The sequence below is a fragment of the Juglans microcarpa x Juglans regia genome, chromosome 7D (genome assembly GCF_004785595.1).
Source record: "Juglans microcarpa x Juglans regia isolate MS1-56 chromosome 7D, Jm3101_v1.0, whole genome shotgun sequence".
NCBI classification, from domain to species: domain Eukaryota; kingdom Viridiplantae; phylum Streptophyta; class Magnoliopsida; order Fagales; family Juglandaceae; genus Juglans; species Juglans microcarpa x Juglans regia.
In genome coordinates this window covers 4,199,166-4,220,626 of record NC_054606.1, presented here as the reverse complement: position 1 = coordinate 4,220,626, position 21,461 = coordinate 4,199,166, and the positions used below count along the sequence as shown (strand labels likewise).

General features: G+C 37.2%; 1 protein-coding gene across 1 annotated transcript; it reads left to right on the top strand.

Moving 5' to 3' along the window:
* Nucleotides 1-8,650: 8,650 nt before the first annotated feature.
* On the top strand, nt 8,651-21,273 carry LOC121238734 (nuclear transport factor 2-like). Its single transcript, XM_041135741.1, has 10 exons — nt 8,651-8,888; nt 9,664-9,734; nt 9,829-9,966; nt 10,459-10,732; nt 10,814-11,040; nt 11,266-11,443; nt 11,566-11,687; nt 11,795-11,854; nt 20,002-20,065; nt 20,572-21,273. Exons 2-10 carry the CDS (start codon nt 9,678-9,680, stop codon nt 20,865-20,867), a joined length of 1,416 nt encoding a protein of 471 aa, XP_040991675.1. The 5' UTR covers nt 8,651-8,888; nt 9,664-9,677; the 3' UTR covers nt 20,868-21,273.
* The last annotated feature ends 188 nt before the right edge of the window (nt 21,274-21,461 follow it).

Genomic DNA, 21,461 nt, shown 5'->3' with positions numbered 1-21,461 from the left:
GCGAGATAGGCATATCAAATAGCCCTACAACATTTTTTACTACTCATATAAATATTTTGAACAACATTGAATGAGCAATATAAATGTTATAGGATCTTTTTATGTATTTATCTCTCTCACACTTGAGGCATTCAAGTTCAGCAAGAATTTAAGGGGAAATTTTTTTGGGAATACATATTTATAATATGAGTAATACTAAATATGATTTTAGAATATGTAAGCATCTAATAGATCATTTGAAAAAAGTGAGACAATCCGGCCCGAGGTTTACCCTGTCCACCGAGCCTAGCCCATATATATAAATATATATATATATATTAAAAAAATAATTTTTTTAATAAAACGATGTCGTTTCAGGATTAGGTTTTGTTTAAATTCTAACCCTTCCCCCTGTGGCGTCTATTTATCTTCCCTCTCTCAATATGTCTTCATCTCGCCCACAATCCTGCGGCCCGATCATCCCCTCTCTCTCTCTCTCTCTCTCTCTCTCTCTGACACCTCCAACTTCTCTGTCCCAGGTATGTCTCTATCTCTCTATGTTAGAGTTTGATGTTGGATGTTTATCTTTTTATTTTCTGTTGGTTTTTAGCGGGGTAGATGGATGGTTGTAGGGGTCAATCCGTCCCTCGGCATCTTAATGGGGGCACCCACCTACAAGGGATAGTGCCGAGATTTGGGGCCCAATTTGTCCCATCTCCCATGCAAGGTTCGGGGGCGTGACCAAGGTCATCCCATCCGAGGGTGCAGGTAGCAACTCTAAGATAGTATAGGAATTTTGTAGAAACCCTACGGCCACCTAGAGTTGAAGAGAAATCGGTGCATAAAAAACATCCTATAGTATTTAATATATGGAATATTGCATTGACAATAATAAATACTCAATAAATAACTTAAAATCGAATTCATGAAATTACTTTTCTTTCTCATTCTAAAATCTTATGCAATAATTTTAGAGGGTTTGGATTTAAATCTCTTAAAATTTATACGTGTTTAGAGTCTAAAATAGAAAAGAAATATAACTTTTTTGCTTTTAGTTTTATTTATTTATTTATTATTATTATTATTATTTATGGTGGAAGATGGGCAGTACATGAAACGTGGCCTTAATAGTTGTTGAACATATATATAATGCAATTTAAGAAATGTTTTTCCTTGTTCGAAAACCAGCTTATATATGCAATAATTATATGGGATTCAGATCGATTTCAATCTCTTAAAAGTTCGTGTACATAAATGTTGGAGTCTAAAATGGAATACAAATAGGCTTTCTTTTTTTATTTTCTTCTTTTTTTAATAGGTAGAAGATAGATAGACTGTACATGAAACGTGGTCTATAATATTATTTGGATAAGTATTACATGTACTTTCATTTTTATTCACAATACTCATTTTGTTAATTTTCTTTTAAAATTTAAATTTTGAGTTTCAAATTTTCTGATTTTTAGTATATCAATAACTGAAATATGAAAAAGTAAGTTTTTTGTAAGTTTTCTTAAAGTACATTTAGCATTTTCTTATGAGGACTACTATAACTACAAAGAGATTATACTATTTTAAAAAGATAACTTAAAAACTGATGGGCAATTTTACTATTTTGCTATTGCCATATCCCATAGTGGTTATATGGGATACTATTTTCTTATAGGTTGGACATGGATCAAACCACAATGAGGGCTCTCGAGTCCTCTCCTCTCAGGGTGAGATTTCCTCTCTAAGATAGAGTGTGTCTCTTGAGTTAGTGTAGCTGGCTTGAAGAGGTGACCATGGAAGAAGACTTAGCAAGGCAGTGGGAGGACTATGTCTCACTGATAAGGAAAAGCAAGGGTTAGTCTTACAACCTACTTCCATGTCGTGTGCAGTACAGCATGGACAATTTTGTTTACTAGCAATGATAGTGACTAAGAAGTCTATTAACAAAGAGGCATTCAAGGGAGCTATGACTAAAATATGGAGATGTGAAAGTTGGATCCAATTATCTAAGGTTGGGTCTAACAAGTTTCTAATCGAGTTCAATCTAAAAAAGGACATGGAAAGAGTGATCTCTGGGAGACCTTGGTCCTTTGACAGATGGTTGATATGTTTGCAGGTGGTAGTATATCCATCAGTGAAATGGCTTTCGACAAAGAGGAATTCTGGATTCAAGTGTATAACATGCCACTTGGATGTATGACACATGATGTTGGATCCTTGATTGGCAGTACTGTTGGGAAGGTACTTCAAGTTCATGCTGATTTGGGAGGTATTGGATGAGGGAAGTTCTTGAGGATAAGGTTGGAGATTGATATCACAAAACCTCTTATAAGGGGTATGTTCATCATTGTGGAGGGCAAAAGAATTTGGGTGCAGTTCAAATATGAAAGATTACTTTCTTTTTGTTTCAAATGTGGTATCATTAAACATACCAAGCAAGAATGTTCTTCCATTTCTCATATTGAGGGCCAGCAACAATATGGAGCTTGGTTAAGGGCTCTTGCAGTAAAGGAGAGTCACCTGATTCTCAAGAAATATGATAATGGAGGCCACCAGCAAGCTCGAGTAGATACTCACTCATGGAGGAAAGGAGGGGGATAGGGATGATGCCAAGGTTGGTAACTCTAATTGTTATGAGGATGTTCAGGAATCTGTTTTGGTAAAGTCAATGACACAGTGTAGGAAAAGCTGCATGACTCTAGGGAACTGTCCCTTTCAAAAACTTTCACTAAAAAGGAAAGTTTGTCTGCACCCTCTAAAGACAGCTTTATGATTGCCAAAACAAATGAGGGGTCGAGTCCTATGCTAGTGTTCAAGGAAGATTACACTAAAGGGGTTAACTCTGCTGCTCAAGACCAGAGTTACAACATAACCCTTGCTCAAGTGGGCTCGAGTGATTTGAAAGCTCAAGTCTCATCTTTGGACCAATTATTATCTAACCAAGTTCAACTGTTGGAACACTCCAAAAAAGGGCTAGCTGGAAAGGAAGAGCCCGAGACAAGTGCTTCATTGGATTCAGTTTAGGCCCACCAGTCACTACAACAGTGGGTGCCAATCACAAAAAGAGGCATGCTAAGCAGTTGAGAGAAAGACCTGTCAAGCCTCTTGTCAAGAAGGCAAGAGGAGATGGAGATGATCCTATGGACTTACACAACTCTGATATGTTGGTGGCTGTGTCACAGCCCCACCAAGATCCTTGAATTGCCTAATTTGGAACTGTCGTGGGCTTGAGATCCAATGACAGTTCAAGACCTGCATTAAATGGTGTAGAATAAGCTCCCATCCTTTATTTTCTTGATGGAAACAAAGTGTAAAAGAATTAAAATAAAAAGACTTAAAAGGCAGATGCAGTTTGCCAACAATTTTGTTATAGACAGTAAGGGTTTGAGTAGAGGTTTGACTTTTCTCTGGAGTGATGATGTTGAGGCTGAGGTCTTGTCCTATACTAATAACCACATCTCCTTGCTAGCTAGAAGGGGGAATGATAGAATGGATTGGGTGTTAACGGACTTCTATAGAAATCCAGCTACAGTGAAGAGATGGGAGAGTTGGTAGCTTCTCAAGATCCTCAAACCTAAGGAATCTATAGGGTGGTTATGTGTAGGGGTTTTAATGAGGTGCTTAGCAATGAAGAGAAGTGTGGGGGAGCTGTGAGACCCTTCAATCAAATAGAGGCCTTTAGAGAAGCTATTGAGGAGAGTGGTCTCTCTGATATGGGATTCTCTGGAAACAAATATACGTGGTCCAATGGTAGACAATGCCTAGCCTTTATCAATGAAAGGCTTGATAGAGCTTTCTGCAGTATGAAATGGTCTGATAATTTTCTGAGAATTTTCCAAATTCAAAAGTGCATGTTCTCCCAACCCTGAGCTCTAATCATTGCCCATTGCTCATCACTACGGATCAGTCTCAGTGTGACCTGAACAGAACTCCAAAACCTTTTAAATTTGCGGCCAACTGGTCCTTAAGGGATGAATGCTACAAGGTGGTAAAAAGTGCCTGGAGCTAGGGGTGCTACCCGCATGGTGCGGGGCGGGGGCACCCCTTCACCCCCCGCCTCGCACCATGCGGGTGGAGGGGATTCATACCCCGCCCTGCTACCGGGGGGTGAGGTTGAAACCGCACCCCGCCCCGCCCCCCGCCCCCCTCCCCAACCCATTGTCTAAAAATATTTTTTAGACCCAAATTATAATATAATTTAAAATATAAATTGAAATTTATACATTAAAAAAAATATAAACTCATTAGAGTTATATTTTGGATTGCTTTGGCCTCCTAGGCGTTAAGTCTCACATTACTTAACTATCACTATTGTATTGCCTTGGCCTCCTATATAATGGTTGGCCTAGGAGGCCAAGACAATCCATTAACTTGAAATTAAAATTCAAGTTTTTAACAAATTGTATATATCTATATACAATATATTTATATAAATTACTTATATAAATATTAAAAATTAAAAATTTTTACATTAAAAAGGGAAGGAGTGCGAAGCGGGGGCGGGGCCCCATTAGGGTCAATCAGCCCCTCGCCCCCACATGGAGTGTTCCATGTCGGGCGGGGCGAACGGGAGCGGGGTAGCGGGGGGCGGGCCCCCGCTGCCCACCCCTACCTGGAGCAAACCTAGAGAAGTTGAGAATAAACTACTCTCTGCTACTGAAGGTCTAAACAAATGTAGAATGCATTTGTTGCAGTGGAGTAAGCAACATATAGGCAATCATAAAAAAGAGATCAATACTTTTTTGAACCAGCTGTATGAGTTACAAAAGGCTAATACTTGCCACCTCACTGAATTCATAAAGCAATTGGAAAAGAAGGTGGACAGTCTACTTAAAGAAGAACACATCAAATGGAAACAAAGGGCCAAACAAAAGTGGTTGAAAGAAAGGGATCGAAATACAAATTCCTTCCACCAATGTGCCACTCAGAGGAAGAAAACTAATTGGATTAAGAAATTGGTTGATGACAATTACCAAGAAGTTATTTCCAAAGAAGGAATCTCAAACTTGTATCAGGATTATTTTCAAAACTTGTTCTATTCTTCTGGCCCTATGAACATTGCAGATTGCCTTTACCCATGGAGGCTTGTGTGACTGAGGATGAAAACAATATGTTGCTCAAACCCTACACTTAACAGGAGGTGAAGACTGCACTTTTCCAGATGAATGTCCTTAGCTCTCCAAGTCCTAATGGATACCTTGCTGCCTTCTATAAAAAACATTAGAATATTGTGGGAGACCAAGTAAGTGGAGCAGTGCTATATGTGCTAAACTCAAAAGGAAGTTTGTCTGATATTAATAGCATCTACATAACTTTAATTCCAAAAAAAAAAAAAAATCCTACCAGAGTGACTGAATTTAGACCTATATCCCTTTGTAATGTGGTATACAAGCTGATTTTCAAAGTTTTTGCCAATAGACTTCAGAAAATATTGCCAAGCATTATATCCCGCTACCAATCAGCTTTTGTCCCCAACAGACTAATTTCAGATAATGTGATTATTGCCTTTGAAGCCTTGCATACAATGAAGAGTAAAATGACAGGAAATGAAGGATATATGACCATAAAACTTGACATGAATAAGGTATATGATCAAATTGAATGGAAGTTCCTAAGAGCTGTGTTAAAAAAATTGGGTTTCAGTAGCCAATGGGTGCACCTTGTTATGAGATGCATAAAATCAATTTCTTATGCAATCCTTGTAAATGGTTTTCCTCAACCAGTTTTTCATCCAACAAGAGGGATTAGACAAGGTGATCTCCTTTCACCTTATCTCTTTATTTTATGTACAGAAGCCCTTAGTAATCTTATTGGTCAAGCTGAGAAGTCGGGAGTGATTCATGATGTACCAGTGGCAAGAGGGCAGATTCAAATCTCTCATCTCTTGTTTGCTGATGACAACCTTCTTTTCTGTAAGGCTAATGCTCTTGAGTGGGGAAGGTTATTCAGCCTTTTGAAAGACTATGAGAATGCCTTTGGACAAAGACTAAACCTAGAGAAGACATCCATAATTTTTAGCAAGAACACTTCATGGTTGGCTCAAAAATACGTCTTGTCACTGGCTGGAATGAGATTTGTTATATCCTATGAAAAATATCTGGGCTTACCATCTATTGTGGGAAGGGAGAGAAACAAGTCTTTCAAAGGTATCCTTGATGCAATTAAAATGAGAATGAGTGGCCATAAGGTGAAGAGTCTATCTCAAGTAGGGAATGAGATCTTTATACAAGCAGTGGTTCAAGCTCTTCCCACCTACACTATGAGTTTCTTTAAGTTACAAAAATCTTGTTGCACTCTATAAATAGTGTCATTCATAATTTCCGGTGGGGGAAGGAAAAAGAATATAAGATCCATTGGGTTTCTTGGAAAACTATGGGTAAGGCAAAGTCTGGTGGGGGAATGAGATTCAGGGACCTTCGGTGTTTTAATAATGCAATGCTTGCAAAGCAATGCTGGAGGCTAGTGCAAGAACCTGACTCATTTGCAACTAAGGTATTGAAGGCAAAATATTTCCAAAATGCCACATTTCTGACGGTAAAATTAGGCTCCAAACCATCCTTTATTTGGAGGAGTATTTTGGCAACTCGACATGTGGTGGTCGATGGTTCTTGCTGGAGGATTGGTAATGGGAAAAAGGTTCAAATATGGCAGGACAAATGGCCTGGTCACCCAGTTCCTAGTAAAGTGCTTAGCCAAGTTGTGCATTTGGACAATCGAGCTACTCTCTGTAAGCTAATTGATCACCACTCCATCAAATGGAAGTCTGAGCTTGTGAATGAAGTCTTTAATGAAAGAGAGGCCAACCTGATCCTACAAACCCCTATCAGTTCTATGCATGTGAGTGATCGAATTATTTGGCAGGGTACTAAAGATGGCCATTTCTCTGTAAGAAGTGCTTACCATATGGAGTTAGCTAAGGAACAAGCAAAGCAGGGTTAAACATCTTGTAGTACTCAATTTAAGGAGGTTTGGCACACTCTATGGAAGCTAAAGGTTCAACCTCGACATAAAGTCTTCTTGTGGAGGGCTTGTCTTAAGGCTCTCCCTATCCAATCAAATCTAACTAAGAAGAAAATTGTGACCACTCCAATATGCCTTTTATGTTGTAAAGAAGAAGAAAATGTGGTCCATGCTCTCTGGAGTTGTGCATCTGCGAAGGATGTGTGGTGTCAAGCTTCAAAAAAGCTGTAGAAGATATACCTGCCACAACTATCTTTTCTGGAACTTTTTGTTGCTCTCATTCAGTTGACTGAAAACCAAGTGCTTCAAAAATTTGTTACAGTAGCTAGGACGATTTGGTAGAGGAGAAATTGCTTCATCTTTAACAATGAATTCACTCATCCAAATTCACTTGTTAGGGAAGCTCGAGCCATACTTGATCTGTTGGAAGAAGAAACCAGGCATAATGACTCCAGAACTTTACAATCTTGCTCATCCCCAGCAGCATGGAAGGCTCCTCCCTTGCAGTGGTTCAAAATAAATTGGAATGGATTTGTTGACAAAAAGAAGGGATTGATAGGTGTTGGTGCTGTAGTTAGAGACAGTGAAGGGCAAGTAATACCATGCGGCAAAGCAAGAAGCTCTTTCCTGATCCTTTGCTAGTCGAGTCCTATGGTGCTCTTCTAGCAATTAAATTTGGTATGGATCTTGGCCTTAGACAAGTCATCATAGATGGAGATTTCCTACAAATGATCAACTCTCTGCATGAGGATAAGGGAGGGAGAAGCAGGGCCTCTATGTTTGTTTATGAAACAAAACTTTTGATGCAAAATTTTGCTAGATGAGAGGTTTCTCATGTTAGAAAAAATGGCAATGTTATGGCCCATTTGTTAGCAAAAAATTCTCTTTCCATTTCAAATTTGATTGTAACAATGGAGGATACTCCTCATTAGGGCTGGGCTCCGACTCCGACAGAGTCGGAGTGCTCGTTTCCGACCTCCGATTCCGACAAGAGTTGGAGCCAAATTGGAGCTCTGACTCCGACTCCGAATTGGAGTCGGAGACCGACTCCGATCGGAGGTCGGAGCTCCGACCTCCTATAGGAGCTCCGACATAAGATCGGAGTTCGATGTGCGCTCGACGTGGCGCTCGAGCGGAACTCTTTCAGAGAGGTTCGCTCGACTTCCGCTCGACATGTCGCTCGGAAGAGGTTCGCTCGACTTCCGCTCGACATGTCGATCGAGCCAATGTTCAATACAACGTGTGCTCGACTTGCGCTCGACACCTCACTCGAGCGCAAGTGTACAGTAAAAAAAATTTCGAAGTCGGAATCGGAGCTTCTTGGAGCTCCGACTCCGACTCCGACTCCGACTCCGAATAGATATTCGGAGCTACTCCGAATTCTGACTCCGAATTCCGATGACTCCGACGAAGTCGGAGTCGGAGTCGGAGCGGAATTCGGATGGAGTCGGAATTTTCGGAATTTTGCACACCCCTACTCCTCATTATATTTCCTATTTATTATAATGAAATGGTCTAAGAGTTTTCCTTAAAAAAAAAAAAAAGGTTGTATTTGATTGGCAAGTATATTTTAATTCATCTTAAATTAGTTATTAATAAAATTAATTATTTTTTAAATTTTTATAAAAAAAAATTAAAATCATATTAATTTATTTTATATATTTATATTTTAATAACATTCACAAAATATTACTATTTACGTATCAGATTAAAGCATCTCTCTTTCCTTACAAGTGCTCCAATTTTGCGCCCTTTACACTGCTTTCTTAAAGGAAAAACCCTCTATTTCACTCTATCCCTAACACCGTCACGCACACTCTCTTCCCTCTTCAAGATCCGGAAGAGAACCCCAATATAAACCCTAGAAAAAAGCCACCGTGGGAGGTGAGAGAAGGTCGCGGAGCTACTATTTAAATACCCTTCTCTCAATCTCCGCCCAATCAGCACTCTTCGATCGGGTACTGCTGTCGTTTCCTCAATCACGTCAGTAGTGTTATTGGAGTGTTGTTTTGTTTTGTGCTTTCTTAGGCCCTGTTTTCTCTTTTTGGGAAGATGCTACATGGTAAAATTTTGTTATGAACACGAAAAATCCTCTGATGGATCGTCGTTGTTAAACAAAAACCAACTTTTTATTTTATTGTTTCATTTTCATTTCCTGCTCAATTTTTTACTTGGGAAACTGTTCCCGTGAAAACGGAAACCGTTGTGGCTTAAAATTTAAATAATTGCTGAGGTTTTAATCTAATAATTCTCTCCAGGTTTACGTTGAAGTAGGCTGTAGCCAATGGGTCTGTAGGGTTCTCTGTTTGTTTTGCGGGATGGATGATGTTTGCTCGGTGAAGATTACCGAAAATTTTTTCCTTCCAAGTGTCGATGTATAATTCTCTCGTGATGGTTGTGAAAAATTTATGATGTCTTTTCAAATCGTCTCAGGAGAAAATGCTGAAATTTCTTCAAATTTTACTATTTTTTTCTTACAAACTGATGTCTCATCCAATGTGACACTTGCCATGTCATCTAACCAACTGATATGGGTAATCTAGGTGTAATAAATGCTATGTCATGCTGAAAATAAAAAGATAAAAAATAACTAAAAAAGAATGGGAAGGAAAAGAAGGAGAAGAAGTCAGTTTTAAGGGGTGTGGCTGGCATCCAGCCACCCTTTAGGGTAGCAGATCCATGGCAGTTGTATTTTTTATGTAAAGTAATTAGTGTTTTTTTATTGCTTATCAGAACTCAATTCGGTGATGGCATCTTCAGAGCCGGAAGTCTTAGCTGCAGCCTGCACTCCTGCTGCTGATGTTGTATGTATTGTTTTCGGACTGGGAAAATTATTAAAGGTATTATGTTGTTTTTAGGGTATTAATCTATTTTGGATGAATTTGTGGTCAAACCTAGGTTGGCAACGCCTTTGTCCACCAGTACTACCTTATCTTGCATCAATCCCCGGAGCTTGTTCATCGATTTTACCAGGATACTAGTAAGCTTGGTCGTCAAGAAGAAAATGGGGCGATGAGTATTACAACCACTATGCAAGTGAGCTACCGTCATTCTCTATCCTCTTTTTTTTTTTTTTTTTTTTTTGGTTAATTTTCCTATTCATCTACGCTTGCAAAGCCTAGTTGCCTGCATGATGCGGCTTGTTTACTGTTTACCAGTTCGCTTTATGCAATTATATATGCTTCAGTTGCTGAAAATATGGTTGTGTGACTAGAAAAATTCTCTGGTTAATAAAAGTATGATGAAAAAGAGGCTTTTAAGTTTTAAAACAATTTTTATAGTTTTTTTTCTCAGAGACCAAACAGAGCAATCTAGAAAATCTGACTATTAGGGTGGTAAAGTAGGTGCAGTTTGAGAGTTAAACAAGGGACTGATTCGAGTTGCATTGACTCTCTTTTTATTACATTTTTTATTTTATTTGTATGGTAAAATTTTTTAGGAATTGGCAGGTGTTCACCTTCAAATGGTGAAAATTAGGAGTGAAAACCTTGATCCTTCTTTATATGCTGACTGATTTTCTTTGAGTAGGCAATCAATGAGAAGATACTCTCGCTTCATTATGGTGAACTAAGTGCAGAAATCTTAACTGTGGATTCACAAGATTCTTTCAACGGGGGAGTCCTTGTTCTTGTTACTGGGTATTTGACTGCAAAGGATAGTTTGAGGCGCAAATTTACTCAAACTTTCTTCCTGGCTCCTCAAGACATAGGCTACTTTGTTCTGAATGATGTTTTTAGATATGTTGACAATGGGAACGAGGGTCTCATTAATGATGTCGAAGAACCTCTTACTTCTGACATTGGTAATGTGAAACACACTTTACAATTCAAAGCTTAGATTTTTGGCTCATGCCAACTGACTTCGTGGATGTATATTGTTGCAGATTCTTCTCCTGTGCAGGAGAATCATATTTCAGAGCCAGTGACTACAGTGCCAGAGGTTGTTGATGAAGAGGAAGTGTGTAATCCTCCTGAGAATGGACACGCTTCAATTGAAGAAGAGGAACCAGCAGTTCCTGAGGTCGTTGATGAAGTTTCAGACGGTTGGCAGATAGTGGTTGAATCTAATTCTAAAATTGAAGAAGCTCCCAAGAAGTCATATGCCTATATTGTAAGTGGCTATTATGTAAAATCCTATGCTTTGGATTTATTTCTTATCATTTCCTTGGCAATAATCGTTTGGATAATCTCTAAATGTGGGGGGCTAATTATTTAATAGGAAAAGGACCAAGATTTGGGAATAAGTGGTCTTCCTTTAACTTTTTATTGCTAGTTTATTTCATTTTAACGTGGTCTTTTTTCTTTTTTGTAAATCCTATATATTTTGCTATTACAGGTTAAGGTTTTGAAGGAGAATGCCGCTCCATTTTCAACCCAAATGCCAGCACCTCGGAAGTCTGTTTCCAAGAGCCAAGAGCAACTAGTGACTGCTGGACCTCCTCCTGCCCCGGTGTCTCAGACACCAGTTTCCAGCTCCAATGCTGCTGAAAATGGTGGTGAGAAGGAATCTGAAGGTTTGTAGTTGTTATTGTACCATTATTTCTGCTAGTAAGCTTACTATATGATCTGCATCCTGGTTGTGTTGGTTATTCTGTATGATTGTATTTATTGTCTATATGTTTGTGTTTATCTGCAGCTGATGGTCATTCTATTTACGTAAAAGGCCTCCCTGTGAATGCTACGCCTGCCTTGCTCGAAAGTGAGTTCAAGCAATTTGGACCTATTAAGATTGACGGTATTCAAGTTAGAAGCCAAAAGGTATGCCATAATGTAAACTCAAATTGCTTATTGATCGTTTCCTCAGCTAATGTTTTTAGTCCATGAATTATAAAAATATGTTTATTGTCCATGCATCAATACACCAGGGATTTTGTTTTGGCTTTGTGGAGTTTGAGGTGGCAAGCGCTGTGCAATGCGCAATCGAGGTATGCATTTGGTTTTTCTGTGCTGATCTGTTGTTTTTTTAATATATAAGCACTTCAGTTATAATCTAAATACAATTGGTCTAGCGTATGTAGATACAAAACCAGCTGTGGCATGCTTGCCTCAAATTCAGGCTTCACTAACAGAATTAGCAGAATGGTTTATTTCAGTACAAATTGCAAGAACTCTCTCTCTTAGGAAATGTGGGATCTCATTCATCATCATTAGTAGGGGTGAATTCAGTCCGGTCCGGTCGGTCCCGAGGAGGTTTTATGGACCGGACCAGACCAATTCGGTCCAGGGTTTTCTCACCCTGGACCGGACCGAATAGGCATAAGGACAGGTCCGGTCCAGTCCGGTCGGTCCTATTCGGTCCAACCCTATTCCAGATGGGCCAATAGCCCAACCTTATTCTTCTGTTTTTTCGGCTCAATAGTAAAATCCACTAACATTTTATCCAATTTGAAGCAAAAAAATACACTTATAAGGCCACCCACAAAATGCTTATAAAAAAAATGCAAGTTACAAAACTATTCACCGATAGTCTAAAAAGGAATAAATTATAAAGCAATATGCTAACTAAATTACAGTGAATAAATTTAAATAAAAGGTTGTACTACAAAAAATAAATTTTATCTATATCCATCAGAAACTTCAAAAAAGAAATAACTACTTGATTTTCTTACTACTAATCCACCCAAACAATTTAAACAAGGTTAAAACTAAAAATTAGACTAGATAATGAAAGAAAATTGAAAAAACATTCCCAAGCAAATTTGGCTTCTAAAAGGAAGGAAGAAAAAAAAAAAAACCATTTCCAAGCATAGATAATAAAAACTAAAAATTATACAGGTCCCAAATAACTGAAAAATTAAAAGCTTTAAATATAAATTACAATTTACATCAATGCAAATTATACAATTATTCTCCTGGCAGCTCTTAAGTCTTAGCTTCCTACATCTTTTGGCTTGGCATACTTTTCACTTTTCAATTTTCACAATACGCTATAAAATGTAAACAAAAGAATTATTAGCAAATAGCAAAAGTAAAAATTGAAAACTAACGAGTTAAAATACATTTCACTTCATTAACTTGCATTGGTTGTAGACATTGCATTTGAAGCCTCCATAGAATTGTCACCGTCCCGAACAAGTTCTATACAATAAAGAAACAAAACATATTATATAAATTTTCATAACATATAGTATTATAGATCATAAAAGTTATAAAATGAAGTATTTATAAAAAAAAAGTTATAAAATGAAGTACTTATAAAAAAAAAAAAAAGGTTATAAAATGAAGTAAGAAACATACCAACTGCCTCTCAAAATCTTCTACCTCATTCATTAAAGTCCTAAGGTTGATTGGAGTAGAAGAAGAACGAAACCAATTCTATGTACAAATTAGAGCCTCAACCATCATCGGAGATAAACTACTTCGAAAAGGATCAAGGACACAACCCGCCGTGCTAAATGTAGATTCAGAGGCCACTGTAGATACCGGTATTGTGAATACATCTCGTGCAACTTTTGAAAGTACACGATATCTAACTGAATTAACCCTCCAAATAAGAATGTCAAAACTTGGGAATGCCTCCTCACAACTTTCAGCTAGGTATCTATCAACCTCATTCTTGCTCCCCAAAGTGTTTTCCGATTGTAACCGTTGCTTGAATATGGACATTCTTTCTGCCGTCCTATCAACTCTACCACTACCACTATCATCTGTAGAATTTACTTCTTCACGTAGGGGACTTGTGCACTGCTGTTGTAGATCAGAATTGTTGCCTCCCTCATTATCAGCGTATGCCTCATACATGCGGATTAAAGCATTTTTAACCTTCCAACTCAAATCAAAAGCTTTTGTGGGATCATTGGCATACATGCATTCCTATGCAAAGTCAAAATATCGCATCTTATACCGAGGATCAAGAATAATCCCAACAAACAACATATTCATATTATTTAAGTCGCTCCAATATTTGTCAAATTTTTTCTTCATATTTGTGGCCATTAATCCCACCACGGGGCTTCCTTTTTCACACTCCACATCAATTGCATCGGATATGTTAACTAACTCCAGAAAAAAAGAGTTGCAAGTTACATATTCATTCCCCGAAAAAGATAAAGTTGCATCATGAAATAGTTCAAGAAACCTTACAAACAACTTTACCTTCTCCCAATCGTTATTATTGGGAGGCCCTAACTTCTTTGATGTTCTCCTATTCACCACATCACCAATTTGATCATCATCGTCTCCAACACTACTAAGGAATCCCGAATCTTCTTCTTCCAACCGTTCAAAAGCTTTTTGAAATTTTAAAGCCCCTTCTAACATAAGATAGGTGGAGTTCTACCTAGTCGGTACATCTAAACAAATGCCACTTTTGCTTGCAATTTCTTCTAACCCAATACATTTTTTAAATGTACTCTACCTTTGAGGTGAGGACTTAACATATTTCACAACACATCTCACCTTCACAATTGACTCATCAAATTCCCTCAACTCCTCACGGACAATTAAGTTTAGGATGTGGGCATAACACCGAACATGCAAGAATTCATGTTCCAAAACAGTGTCCTTCCTATACTTTGTTTTTTTCTTCAAATAAGAAACTGCTCCGTTATTAGAACTTGCATTATCAAGTGTGACTGCAAGTACTTTCGGTCTCCCCCAATCATGCAAGCACATCTCTATGGCCCTACCAAGTGTATCACCCTTGTGATTCTCAACCAAACAAAAAGAAAGAATTCTTTTGTGTAGTTTCCAATTATCATCAATAAAGTGTGCCGTGAGACACATAATTGAGGTTTTGCACAGATGTCCACGTATCCGTGGTGAGGGAAACTCGTTGCCCTTGAAGAGCACTTCTTAACTTAGTTTTTTCCCTTATATATGCACTAAAGCAATCCTTCGCAACCGTGACACGGGATGAAATCCCTACCCACTTAAGGCAAACAATGAGCATAAACTTCTTGAAACCCTCTCCTTCAACAAACCTAAAGGGTAACTCATCAAGAATAATCATTTCTGCTAAGGCTTGTCTGCAAGCCTCAACACTAAATGATATGGGCACAAATCCCCCACTATCACTTCCTACACCCGTCTTCCAACCGAGAGTAGTTTGGGACTTATCCGTCTGTCTCAATGGACATTTCTTACATTGTTTTTCAATGTGATACTTCATGGACTTTGTACCGTTGGTCTTCGTATCACATGCATACGAAGCACCACAGTAATTACATGCAGCCCTAGGTTTAGTTGGATCACCTTTTGGTATTATTGTAAAATGATCACAAATCATTGACCTATGTCTACCACTACCTCTCGGTTTAGTATTAGCACTTACATTGGATGAGAGTGGAGGAATGCCTTGCCCATGTATAGCCTGTGTTGACTCTACATCATCTGTAGTAGAATCTTGTGGAATCAATTCTAGAATATAGTCCATCTAGAAAAGAAATAAAGGGAATTAAATACTAATTAAGGGTTTAGTTCTTACACGATCTCATCAAGAATAATTAAGGGTTTAGTTCTTAGAAAAAATATTTCACCTAAAAATACACAATCTGAAAAAACAATAGTCATTGATCAACATTAACAATATTTGAAAAAACAGTACTCTTAAAAGGGGGAAAACCTAGAACTGGACAACATATATAGCACTAGTGAATCAGTGATCTGTGTAACATTACTCCCACATTACACTTCAACCATCATTTTCTTAAAGTTATAAACCTCATAAAACCCTAATTATTAATAACACAAATCCAATCAGTGATTGGCAATCACAATTCACAATTCACAAAACCCTAATAAAACCCTAATTATTAATAACACAAACCCAATCAGTGATTGGCAATCACAATTCACAAAACCCTAATAAAACCCTAATTATTAATAACACAAACCCAATCAGTGATTAGCAATCACAATTCACAATTCACAAAACCCTATCACAATTCACAAAACCCTAATAAAACCCTAATTATTAATAACACAAACCCAATCACAATTCACAATTCACAAACACAATCACTAAATGAATAAATTTCGGATTCAAAAACCCTAATAAAACCGTCTTCCAGATTTCGGATTCATTACCGTGGTCCGTGATTGTGAATTTGTGAGGCCAATTCCCCAAGAGTCTGTGCGTTAGTGCGTGGGTCTATGCGTGGCTGGGTGGGTGGCTGGGTTTGGGTCTGGGTGGGTGACTGGGTCTGCGTGGGTGGCTGGGTCAGTGATTAAGAGACGGGGACAAGAGAGAGGCGAGATGAGGGGAAGAGAGAGGCGAGATGAGGGGCTGAGAGAGACGAGACGAGGGACTGAGAGAGAGGCGAGACGAGGGATGAGAGAGAGGCTAGACGAGGGACTGAGAGAGGCGAGACGAGGGACGAGAGAGAGGCGAGACGAGGGTCTGTGATTCGTGAAGACTCGAGAGTCCGAGACGAGACAAAGACGAGAGAGAGGCAGAGACGAGGGACTGAGAGAGAGGCAGCTTGTGCAGTTGTGCGTAGACTTTAGGGTTTGCAAAAGAGAGGAAACAGTGCCGTTTCGGGATTGGGTTTGTGTTGTAATTCAGTTATAATTTATATATTTGTAATACATTTAAATTTTTAATAGACAATAGTGTTTTAGTTATAGTGATTAGTATTAGTGTTTGTTATAAATTTATATATTGGTATAACTATATTTAATATTAGACTATAGTTATAAACTCATATATTCGTATTAGTTATAAACTTAGTGATTTAATATAGCTATATAATATATTAGACTATATAATAGTATTAATATTATACTATTAGTATAGTTATATATTAGTATTAGTTATAAACTTATAGTGATTTAGTATAGTTATATAATATATTAGACTATATAAATTAATAGTTTTAATATTATACTATTAGTATAGTTATATCAACTTATATATTAGTATTAATTATAAACTTATAGTCATTAGTCATTAGTCATAGTGGTATTAATAATTTAATACTATATATAGTTATAACTTATAGTCTTATAGACTTATAGTGATTTCTTTTTAATTATAGACTATAGACTATAGTTATAGTATTATAGACATAGTGATTTAGTTTAGTTATCAATTTATAATTATATAATTATATAATTATATTGATGATGTTAATTGTTATTTGTTACTAACTTAGAGTATATTAATGTATTATAATTTATGATATTTCTAAGTTAATGCATAAATTATAATGAGCTATTTACAATTTTTTACATTTTGTATATGAAGCAATAACTAATAAGCATAAATAATTTAATTATCCATGATTCCTTACATCCATACATGCTTTATATTTACTTGAAAGTTGCAACTTAGGTCATAGTCTCATAGATGTCAGTAGTCACTGGTCACACATTAGTTAATTATGAATTGATAGGTTAATTTATAATATATGATTAATATAATTCACAATTTGTAATTACATATTTAAAATTTTATATTCTAAATGGGGATAGGTTAGATAAAAATTACATAATTTATTATACAATTATTATATAAAATAATATATTTAGGGATAGGTTAGATGAAAACTACATAATTTATTTTACAATTATTATATAAAATAATATATTTATTTAAAAAAAAAAAAGATTTCGGTCGGTCCAGTCCGGTCCGGTCCGAGAAATCTCCACCCCGGGACCGGACCGAACCCCAAAATCACACTACTTTCTGGACCGAGACCGACCCTCCATTTCTTCGGTCCGGTCCAGACTGAACCGGTCGGTCCGGTCGGTTTTTCCAGTCCGGACCGGCCACCTTACACCCCTAATCATTAGACTCAATTGGGGGTGCTACATGATTACATCCACCATGAAAATTATCTGCAGCCTTGTGTTGACGCCTACCTACATTTTTAGCTCATCATTATCATCATTAGACTCAATCGGGCGAGTTACATGATTACATACACCATGACAATTATCTTCAGCCTTGTGTTGACACCTACCTACATGTTTAGTGACATCATTATCTTCTAACTATAACTGTTGCTGTGTTATAATGGTTATTTAATTATTTTTTGATTCCATGCCGTTTCTGTTTTTACATGCTAATCTGACCAGACTTCACTTTGATGCTAGGGTTAATTAATACTAAAGTGGAATTTTAAAGTGAATGAGACTTTGGATTTTTTTATGGCTCATTTGAATTTTTATTACCGTTATACATGTTTATTATTTTTGAATCTCTAATTGTTTTTGTTCATAAAAGGTCTAGTGACTTCTTTCAAGTTCTCAATACTTATTGATCCTCGTTGAATTAGTGACATGACATGGTCATACTTTTTTTTTTTTTTTATAGATAATAAGAGAAGAATAATGATAGGGTTACTTACCTTACTACTACTCATCTACTACATTTTTTTTTAATTTTTTATTTTACTTAATGATTAAGAAAGTGAGTATTAGTAAAGTTGTATATTTTTTTTAATTTTTTCTTAGTGATTAAGGATGTTAAAAAAATACTTAAAAGAAAATGATAAAAAAATAAAAAAACTTGAAATGCATTTGGGTAGTAGATGGGTAGTAATAGGATAGTAACCCTATAACTACCCATAAGAGAATTTATTTCAAGTAAATAGACATAGCCCAAGTACACAAGAAGTATACAAGTGAGTACACCTAAATACAAGCTAAAGCAAAACAGAACTAAGGCAAAACATTACAAATATTCTCATCCCTTACAAGGTTCTTCACCCAAAAACTTATAGTGCTAAAGAAAAAATCCCTGAATTCCCCCATAGAACGTTCGCTATCTTCGAAACACCTCCCATTTCTCTCTAACCATAAGCACCAAAACAAACACAAGGGGATCATCCTCCACACTGCTGCACTGCCTCCACATCCCACTGAACCTTGCCAGCTAGCCAAAAGGTCCACCACACGCTAAGGCATCATCCAAGCAATGCCTACCCTTGCAAAAATCTCATTCCACATCTTCGTCACCACCTCACAATGAAGAACAAGATGGTTAACAGATTCGCCATCGTTTTTACACATAAAACACCAATCAATCACAAATAAACCTCTTTTCCTCAAATTATCTGTGGTTAATATTTTCTCAAGAGACACCAGCCAACAAAAAAAATGCAACTTTACAAAGAAATCAGCAGCTTCACACACTTCCCAGTCCTATAAATCTCTGTTAAATTCCACATTCCAATGTAACATATTAGTAGAAAATTGGTAAGAGTCAGCCACTGCAGCCCCTTTGTTTCTAGCAATCCTAAAAAGATTAGGATAAACATATTTAAGGGCTGAATCCCCGCACCAATTATCATGCCAGAAATAAATATTTGTCCCGTCCCCCACTTTGAAATTAATGTTTTTGTCATGTCCCCCAATGGTCATACTTTCTTGGAATTTAAAAGCATGTTTCTTTGCTCCCACCGTGCAGTTGCCTTTTCACCTCAACAATTAATGAGATCAAGTATTCATACCTGTCTTTCCGTGTGATGCAGATGCCTATTTGTCGAGGCTAATTCAGTTATATTGATCATATTTGTTTCTAACTGGGTTGTGCTTGTTTTTGTTTGGTTGAAGATTGATTGCTGATAGTCCTGCCTGTTTCTATCTGGTCAATGGTTGAATCATTAAATTCAGTGGATATAGAATTCCCTCCCTTCTTATTGGGGAGGTATAGGGTCAATTTTCATTGGTGTTCTTCAATATTGATATTTGCCAAATTACCTGACCAAATTTAGTTTGCAGTAATTCTTCATTAATTTATATTAATAGAAATTTGAAGAGAATGTTGTAATTATTTTCTTTAAGAAAGATCTTATGTTTACTCTAATGATGCCTTATTGTAAATGTTTCTAATAGTTCAAAATTAACAAATGTTGTAGATTCCTCCTCTTAACTAGGTGTTTTTTCTTGTATATATCCAGTGTGCTCAGGCTTTGCGTGGTCTTCTATTAATAAAATTTCCACTTTAACAAAAAAACAAAAACAAAAAAAAAAAAAAAAAAAGGAAAAAATAATATTGTAGATGTTTCAACCTCTTCCTAATGAGTGGTTTGAATAATATCTTTTTTAATCCGATGTTGTTGCCCTTAGCTTCTAATGTTATATTGTATATTGTTATTATGTAATAATATTTCCATTTATCTTTCAGGCTTCACCCATCATCATTGGTGGACGCCAAGCTGTTGTTGAGGAAAAGAGATCTACCAATCGAGGTAGGTTGGGTTTTGTGGTTGACTTTACTCGTTTAAAATTTCTTTGAAGGTAAATACTATTTTTCATCACTGGAAGAGCGATCAAGAAAGCAGTGTTTAGGTATCGCAATTGTTTCTGTTAGACCTATGTCGCTTGAATTATTGGAGGGATGGGGACTTGCAACATGTTGATTAGACTTTGGTGCAATTTGTAATAAATAGACAAAGGGTTTTCATACCCTGTTTGACCTGCAGATTTGGGCTTATCCGTTACAGGCTCAAGCCACATTTGGGCCTATATTCCAAAAGGACTAGTTAATAATACAATTGGAGTCACATTGAAAACATTATAAAGAGCAAGAAATTCTCATTTCCAAGCAATGCGGGATTCCATTTTTTTTATGCGAGATTCCATATACTACCCACCCATATCACTCCTTACACCTATACTTATCACTCAGTATAGGGTATCGTAGTTAACACCTTGATATTGTGACATTTGATTGTGGCTGTTTTTCAATTTCCAGGGAACAGTAAGGGACGATTTTCATCTGGAAGGACAGCTGGATATAGGCACGAAGGAGTAAGAGGGCGTGGAAACGGAAACTATGGAGGTGGAAGGGGCTATGGCCGTGGTGACTTTAATGGCAGGACTGAGTTTGGCAGCAGGAATGGGAATCGAGGTGGATTTTCTAGCCGTGGAGAGGGATATCAGAGGGCTGATCACACGGGCGGCAATGGTGGGCGTGTGAATCGTGCTGGTGGCTTGGCTGTAAATGCAGCAGCCAGAAGTACAGCTCCACGGATAACTGCTACTGCCTAGGAAGCAAAGATTTTCAGGAGGATAGCAGTTGAAGATTTTTCTGTTGGTTAATCAAGTGATTGGATCTTTTTTGAGCGAGGTATATGAAATTTATTTATGGTTTCGCCCATCTGTCATTTTCATTGATCTCGGGTGGATAATTGTTTAAAAATTCTATTTAGTAGTATGTCCTGTCCACCCTCCAGTAGTATGTTCTAAATTTTAATTTTCTTCCGATCATAGTTTTTGGAGTTTGGGCTGGGAGTGAGAGGAGCATGCTTGGGCTATAGGTCATCTTTATATGTTTTTTTATTTTTTTTTTCTTAATGGCAAAAACGGCTTATGTAGTAGACCTATTTCGAGTCTCTATTCTGAGCAGTTTTACATTTTGAATGTGGAAAAATGTGTGCATCCGGATTTACAATTATTTTTCATGTTCTTCAGTTCGAAGAAACTGTTGCAAAGCCATGCACCATTAGATTTGGAAAGTGGCTAGTGTTGGGTCGTAGTCTGTTTTGATGCTTTTGTACCTTGTGTTCGTCTTTATCATGAGAAATCAATGGGCTCGTTTAATTCGCGTCTTCTTTTCTTCTAAGTTTTTATCTCATTAATGCT

Excerpts from the sequence above, each read along its gene's own strand:
- LOC121238734 (XM_041135741.1), top strand. The coding sequence starts at position 9,678 with ATGGCATCTTCAGAGCCGGAAGTCTTAGCTGCAGCCTGCACTCCTGCT. Across the intron at positions 9,967-10,458 it reads GTATTACAACCACTATGCAA|GCAATCAATGAGAAGATACT; the intron begins GTGAGCTACCGT and ends TTCTTTGAGTAG. Across the intron at positions 11,688-11,794 it reads TTCAAGTTAGAAGCCAAAAG|GGATTTTGTTTTGGCTTTGT; the intron begins GTATGCCATAAT and ends TCAATACACCAG.